Raw genomic sequence first — 7,997 nt, forward strand, 5'->3', positions numbered from 1 at the left:
GCTGACTTGTCTGCTTTTCCCTAGTCGGCAAATACTTTTATGTTCCTTCAACCGTGTATTCAAACTTGTCTTTGTAGTTCCATTGTAGACCCTGTCACATATACACGGAATCTTGTATACACCATTTGCGGAACATGCTCTTCAGTCGGGTGACCACGTAGTGAAATTTTCGGAAACTGAAGATTTATGCTATCACGAACTATTATCCACGGCTACACAGAGAAGCCATCGAAATATATAAACATGGGGATATTTTTAACAGAAAAGAAGAAGCCATGAAACTCAGCGATATATGGGCAGTGGTGTTACAGAATCGATGAGAAATTTTTATCTTTGACGTATTATGATCGATAGTTATATCTTACCTTTGACAAGGTTTATCTCTGGTATCACGTGAAATCCAGACCACGCCCACTTTACACGCTACTTAGGCCGCTCTTCGACGTCCGACTCGTCAGTTGGCAAGACTCAGCACAACCAGGAGCACCTCCGAAGATGTCCAACGTAGTCTTGGACGAAACGTCAGGGATAGAAGAGTTCCACGGACCACGGCCATACAACCCGGACGAATTGTCGGCTTTAAGTTGTTCAGCTTTTTGAACGAAACACGGGCGATCCCATAGCGTATAGGAAATTTTCAGGTTTCAAAAATGTGTGTGAAATCTTATGGGACTTAACTGCTAAGGTCATCAGTCCCTAAGCTTACACACTACTTAACCTAAATTATCAAAAATGGTTCAAATGGCTCTGAGCACTATGGGACTTAACATCTATGGTCATCAGTCCCCGAGAACTTAGAACTACTTAAACATAACTAACCTAAGGACAGCACACAACACCCAGCCATCACGAGGCAGAGAAAATCCCTGACCCCGCCGGGAATCGAACCCGGGCTAAATTATCCTAAGGACAAACACACACACACACACACCCATGGCCAAGGGAGGACTGGAACCTCCGCCGGGACCAGCCGCACAGTCCATGACTGCAGCGCCTTAGACCGCATGGCTTTTTCAGGTTTGTTTCCTCCGATAACAAGAAGCAGTTCGGTGATGGCAATTGTGAGAAACGACGAGGAGCAGTGAACGTACGTTGCCTCCCTAGACAGGCTAGATGCGCGTGACGTGGTGGGGGTAAGGTGTGTATATAAGGGCGGCGACCGGCAGCACGGGGACTCTCGCACGGCAGCCAGCAACCTCTCACTGCGGACATGAAGGCCAGCCTGGTGCTCGTCGCGGCGCTAGCCGTGGTCGCCGTCGTCGCCGCCGAGGAGAAGTACACCACCAAGTACGACAACGTCGACCTGGACGAGATCCTGGGCAACGAGCGGCTCTTCAACAAGTACACGCAGTGCCTGCTGGAGGAGGGAGATTCCAACTGCACCGCTGACGGCAAGGAGCTCAAGAGTAAGTGTCGCACCGCACGCGCGCCACTGCACGCTGTAATACAAGGTGTCCCAGGAGGAACAGTCATATTCAGGGATATGACAGGTATGGCCACTCGAAACAAAAAAGTCTAGTAAACATGGGGTTCAAAATGCGTACCTTAGGAGGTATGAGCACTTGTTCGGCCTCGCTACTGTGGAACGCATCTCTTCTATTGAAAAAGTGCTCGTAGCTGTTAAGGTATGCATTTTAGAGCCCAAGTTTAGCAGAAATTTTTTTTTTGTTTTGGTCCGTACTACCTCCACCCAAAACCTGGAAACCAAAGAACCTGCAGTAGAAGAGATTTGTTTTATACTACCGACGATGAAGACGTAAGTGCCATAGCTGTTAAGGTATTCATTTTAGAGTCAATGTTTACTAGATTTTCTTTTGCTTCGAATGATCGTTCCTATCATAGCCTTGAAGACTGACCATTCTTCCAGGGGCACTCTGTACACTGGCATTCTCCGTCCAGTGAAATTTCCGCTTACTGTTTACAGTTCTCTGCTGATCCCCGAAAAAAAACAGTCAGTCACCCACACATGTCCGTCATTGCTAGAGCGCTTTGTATTTACAGGATATATAAACGACACGAGAAATTTCATACTACCTACAGCATTCCCGATATAGTAATAATCACTGAGGTTGTGAAACTTTGAACCGAAAAGTGTCACTAAACATTTGAAATACTGTTAGAGCACATTGGTACGCTTTCTTTCACCAAAAGTCTAAATCATCGACTGAAAATAACAAGGGTTTTTGTCAAAACTTTGAGAATACTTTGCAACTAAACCCATCGCAACTCCTCACAGTCACCAAATCTCTTTCTGTTCACGGACCGTTCACTAGGTTACTCGTTACAGGTTGAAACAGTCAGCGAGAACCAATTTTACACGAAAGTGTAATTTTCATTTCTTTTGATTAGCAGTCTTCTTGAATTTCTTATTTGCACAGCATGTCTAACGGTATAGTGTGCAGTATAATGTCTAGAGGAACGTTGACAACACACATGGTGAATCAGCCTGGAATAAACTCTGTTTTGTGTGGGAGGGGGGGTGTGGAGGGGGGGAGGGGGGTCCATGTGTGTGAGCGTTATTTGAGGTTCATGTGGTAACAGTTTCTTTTTAAGATTAATATATTGTTTTATAGTGATTTCATCAATGCTTTGGAATAAATATGAAACATTCTAAATTCTTCCTTTTAATATTTAATTTGCTTCTGATTTCAGTTCGACCTAAATATTTGCAACACACTCCGTTAAGGCGGATGCGTACTTTCACCATAGCTGTCGTAGACTGCAGCAAGTTACTAAGCTATTACTGTTGTGGTTGGCAGGAGAGCCAACACCGTGTTACTAGAGGAGGCCGAAAGGCACGCGTTTTAGCTCACGCAGGCTGGCGTGAGGTCTGGAACAGGACAAGGAAATTAGAAAAACGGACGTAGCTGGTGGAATACTTAACTTTTCCATTAATGATGAACGTCGCTCTTGACGGTACATGATTCACAAAATCAATAGTAACTGAATATGGCGCCTTGCTAGGTCGTAGCAAATGACGTAGCTGAAGGCTATGCTAAACTATCGTCTCGGCAAATGAGAGCGTATTTTGTCAGTGAACCATCGCTAGCAAAGTCGGCTGTACAACTGGGGCGAGTGCTAGGAAGTCTCTCTAGACCTGCCGTGTGGCGGCGCTCGGTCTGCAATCACTGATAGTGGCGACACGCGGGTCCAACGTATACTAACGGACAGCGGCCTATTTAAAGGCTACCACCTAGCAAGTGTGGTGTCTGGCGGTGACACCACACTTACTAAGGATGGGCAGTTCATAAAATTTCTTCTCCGTCTCTACTGACGCCATTAGCGATGAAAAATTGAATCACTGTTAAGCAATAAGCTCCTGGCTGCAGATGAATGCGCCTGAATCATTATTCTTTACCCAAAGTTACTGCCGCTTCAGCCTTGCAGATTCCTGTTAGTAGAAGTTTCCAAGTTTCTAAAAGTAATGACATTTCAGAGGAATGTTTCCAAAACTTCCTCGATTAATTTTTGCAGCACCCGTCCTCAGCCTCACCATTGCGTTAAACAATTAAGTTGGCAAATATAATACAGAAATAGATCTAACCCAATTTCTATTTAGTACAGCGTTATTTTCGTTCTGGCAATCTGTTCTGCGACACTGTGTTCCAGAAGTCTTTCTCTAGTATTCCAATGCACTACTCGAGGACGTACTCACCGCTACAGTGAAGTGTCACACATTGAATCGTATGCCTAAATAAAAAGTCTGATCTCGTTACAATTCCCTTCTACTGGCCCTTATGCAGTTGATTGATATCAGCTCTGCAATTATCGAAGGGTATCACTTGCCTAAACTTTTAAATCAGCGATATATCACAGGAATTTTCTTATATTCACTGAAACTCTCAAATCCAATATCGTCACATCAGGTCATCTTCAACTGGTTACTGAGTCATTTCCAAGTAACTGCTATGATAACTTGTTTTCAAACGAAACAAGTTCCTGTAACTTGTTTTCGCGTACCCTGATTTCAAGATACCTTTCTGAAATATTAACTGTATGGTACAACCGTAAGAATTTCGCGTACCCTGATTTCAAGATACCTTTCTGAAATATTAACTGTATGGTACAACCGTAAGAAAATAATCTCGTACCAGAATATTATAAACAACTCTATAAATCAAAATCACAAAGCAGACTCTTCTCTTTTTTTCTTCCCTTACACGACATTAAAATACATCATCTCTTCAACACGAAGGTCACAGCAAACAGAACACAGTTGAATACGAAAGCGAGTAGGAATTAGTAGCATTCTTGCAGAAGAAACCGGTTGGTGAATTATCAATCTATAAATCTAAACGATCGAAAATTTTCTGCAGGGTTCCGAAAGAATTTTTCAACCCCTCCTCCCTCCACCGTCATCACTCTTCATCCCTCCCCCCCTTCTCCCTCCACATCTTACTTCACGCTCACAGCAGAGCGATTGCAGAGACGTTGTCATACGACCATTAACGTTTTTTCCTTCGTATGTTCGAAAAGACCTCTTACTTCCAATGTTTTACGACGTTGCACAGCTACTTCGCAAGATTCAGGTTCACTTAAGATTTGCAAAGAGATTTGCGAGAGATCTACAAGAAGAAGTCCATCTCTAATGTTTCAGATAAACGAATTCGAAGAGCTATAAAATACCAGATGAGAATTAGAGTATAATATCTCAGATATCTTCTCTGCATATTCAAAGACTTCGAAGAACGTGAAAAGTAGAACAGTTACTGAACTGAAGAAAAGCAACAGAAGCCAAGGAAAGAAATCTGAGCTTCAGAACAGCAGAAAAGGCATCTGGCACGACAGAAAAGTTGCTTCTAATAGCGCTAGACGAATAAAAAAAATCTTCTCGGCAGAACGACTATGATTCAGAAAAAATCCAGTTAGGTTTCAGTATTTCTACAAACGTACATCTGTTCACTTATACAAGCTGGCAGCTAATACTCGCTGCATTTTGAAACGCAATGCAAAGAATCAGATGGTGGTGTTTTAAATTATATAACCTTGTAACACCTTACCATTTCTAAATACATTTACCAAAGTGTTTTCATTGTATTAAAACTGTCAGTCTGCCTCTAATGAGTACGTCGAATAGCTTGACACCGAACTTTTGGAGAGGGAAAAAAGGAAAATTACGTAGGGTTTAACTACAAGTTGACGGTTAGAGATGGTGCACAAACAGAATTAGAATATGGATGACAAAGAACCAGCCCGATATTCGCCTAAATCTATTAATGTAAACGAGAAAAAATCTAGTTCTTGAGTGGGTGGGTGGGTATTTTAACCTCGCCCATCCCTAAGAATCGCCCAATGTCTTTACCACTGCACAGACTAGATCAGTGCGGAATTGTAGGACTGACAATAAATCCTAGATAAAAGATCTCAGAATTCCCCAAGAAGCGCATCAGATGACATCCTAGATAATCTCATGGTTAAGATAACAGTTTACAATAATTTATGGGACTGAATTGCGTTTTTATCTGTTGATATTAGTATTACATAATTCAAAATCCTTAAGCTAGTGCAACAATGCATGTGTGATGTAAAATATGTGTAATTTCATTCACTAGCCAAGCAGCAACTGATACAGTCTATTAGGCACAAATCCATGTCCAGCTCGACTTTTAATGTTAACTGAAGGTAGCCATTCGTTCATTGTGATAGTAAAAATTGAGATAGCTTATCGACGGCAAGAGTGTTAAAATGGAATAATTTGTTTCCACTGGAAGGTAATAAATATTCTGTGGTTCTCTCCGATCAGCCAGACCGTCTAGTCTCATAAAATGTGTATTTCTCTTTATTCCAGAAGCCATCCCCGACGCACTGAGTAACGAGTGTGCCAAGTGCAACGAGAAGCAGAAGGCCGGCACGAAGAAAGTGCTGAAGCACCTCATCAATCACAAGAAAGACACCTGGGAACAGCTGAAGGCAAAGTACGACCCCGAGGGAACGTACAGCAAGAAGTACGAGGAGCGCGAGAAGGAACTGCACGAGTGAACGCCGTATTCTAGTGTCTACGTAACACGTCTACTTCCAATGCATCTGGGGTTTCTTACCTCGATCCCTTCATTTCCGAGATAATCAAGAATATCATCAGCAGCTGGCAGCATGAATTTCACTTTTGTTGTAAATTGATTGCGGCAAGACCTATGTATAAGATTTTTGAAATGTTACCTCGAAATATTGGCATCCGTATATTTGAGCATAATAAATTAATACAAATGAAGGCAAGATGTAAGTTTTGAATTTATACAGCAAATATTGCTAATGCCCGTATTCCGTAACCAGTAAGTTGCTTGGAGGTAGTTATTATTTTCACCTGTCAACAATTTCTTTGTTGATATATCATTCGATATTACGAGTGGCCGCGCGGTTCTAGGCGCTTCAGCCCGGAACCGCGCTGCTGCTACGTTCGCAAGTTCGAGTCCTGCCTCGGGCATGGATGTGTGTGATGTCCTTATGTTAGTTACGTTTAGGTAGTTCTAAGTCTTGGGGACTGATGACCTCAGATGTTAAGTCCCATAGTGCTTAGACCCATTTGAACCATTTTTAGAGGTGACTTCATTCCTTTCGTCAGAACCACAAAAAATATTCACAGTTGTCATAATGGAGAAAAAAATTAATAAATATTTCTGACTGTCAATCATAAGGAATAAATCCATAGGTATTATAAAAATGTAAGTGTGTGTGTGTGTGTGTGTGTGTGTGTGTGTGTGTGTGTGTGTGTGTGTGTGTGTTCCACATCTCGTCCTCCTTAATCACTGCAGCAGTTTCAACCAAACTTTGTAGGTAAGTACTTTACTCTCGGGCAACAATTGCTGTAGGGGAAGAACCACCGACCTATCACTGTTCAGGAGATATGACGTCATAAATAAGCGTGAAGAAAAACTTCCGCATCACGCACAACGTTTAAATGTATTACTTCTGTTCTACTAACTTTATTTGCAATAAGTTCCGCACACAGTGTCCAAAGAAGCCGCTAAATGCACATACAAAAGTGTATTATTGTACCACAAATAGTTCAGGTGAGGTGGATTCATAAACACCGAGAAGTGTGAATCACTGCCGTATTGTGTCTGATGTTCAAATTGATTACTCCTTTTCTACTACCTCTGTTTTCAAAACATTTCCCGCTGAATATATCTCCACAAGTACATCACTGTACGACACATAATTCAAGAGATTGATGTCATAAACACCGAGATGCGTGAAAATTGCCTCATAATGTGTGTAGTCTTAATACTTTATTGTTTACAACTCGACCACTCGTACAGTCGAGTCAAATTAAGGAAATTCCTGACATCTGGCAGCGCTTTGGACAGCCTTCAACTGCGAAGCGCAAGCGGCTGTAGGCGAAAACAGTAACCTTCTATAGAGATACGAAGAGGCGTTTCCATAGAGACGCGTTGTAGATACGCGAAGCACCTGGTCTCAGCGTAGAGAAACTGTCCGGGGTCATGTTTCTTAATTTGGATACTGTACTTATACATTTTTACGTTATGCTCATTTCTATGTACGACTGTTCAGATAAGTGAAAATGAATCACACACTGCAACGACATTATATAGTTTTAGCTTGCTTGGCTGCGTTATGATGTCGTTACATAAATACGATAAAGTGCAACGAACAATAAAGAAATATTTATCATTGGTGCTGCTTGATAACAGACTAGAGCGAATTACTAACTTTCTAGACTGGCAGTTCAGCAGTGTACATCTACACCTGTACTCCTTGAATCACTGCACTTGCGCCAGAGAATAGTTTTGTTTCAGTAAGGTAACGTTACCTTGTAATTAATGCACTGACACATTCTTAAACACTGTCCAGCTGTTACGCCAGTCCGACAGTGGCCTTGCAGTGTAAAATATTTAACAGCCTGCTGGCAACGGAGCTATCTGGAACTCGCGGCAAAATATATATCACTCCAACAACGTGTCAAATACTGCTCCAGCTAGAGTGTGCGAACTTCGGATGACACGCGACGGCTTACATATAATGTTCCTGTTGCTGAGAAA

General features: G+C 42.1%; 1 protein-coding gene across 1 annotated transcript; it reads left to right on the plus strand.

Annotated features, from left to right (window-relative positions):
* Window positions 1–1,180: 1,180 nt before the first annotated feature.
* On the plus strand, window positions 1,181–6,213 carry LOC124798302 (ejaculatory bulb-specific protein 3-like). Its single transcript, XM_047261638.1, has 2 exons — window positions 1,181–1,406; window positions 5,789–6,213. The coding sequence occupies exons 1-2, from the start codon at window positions 1,211–1,213 to the stop codon at window positions 5,977–5,979; spliced, it is 387 nt and encodes a 128-aa protein (XP_047117594.1). The 5' UTR covers window positions 1,181–1,210; the 3' UTR covers window positions 5,980–6,213.
* The last annotated feature ends 1,784 nt before the right edge of the window (window positions 6,214–7,997 follow it).

Source organism: Schistocerca piceifrons, chromosome 5 (assembly GCF_021461385.2).
Source record: "Schistocerca piceifrons isolate TAMUIC-IGC-003096 chromosome 5, iqSchPice1.1, whole genome shotgun sequence".
In the NCBI taxonomy this organism is placed as follows: domain Eukaryota; kingdom Metazoa; phylum Arthropoda; class Insecta; order Orthoptera; family Acrididae; genus Schistocerca; species Schistocerca piceifrons.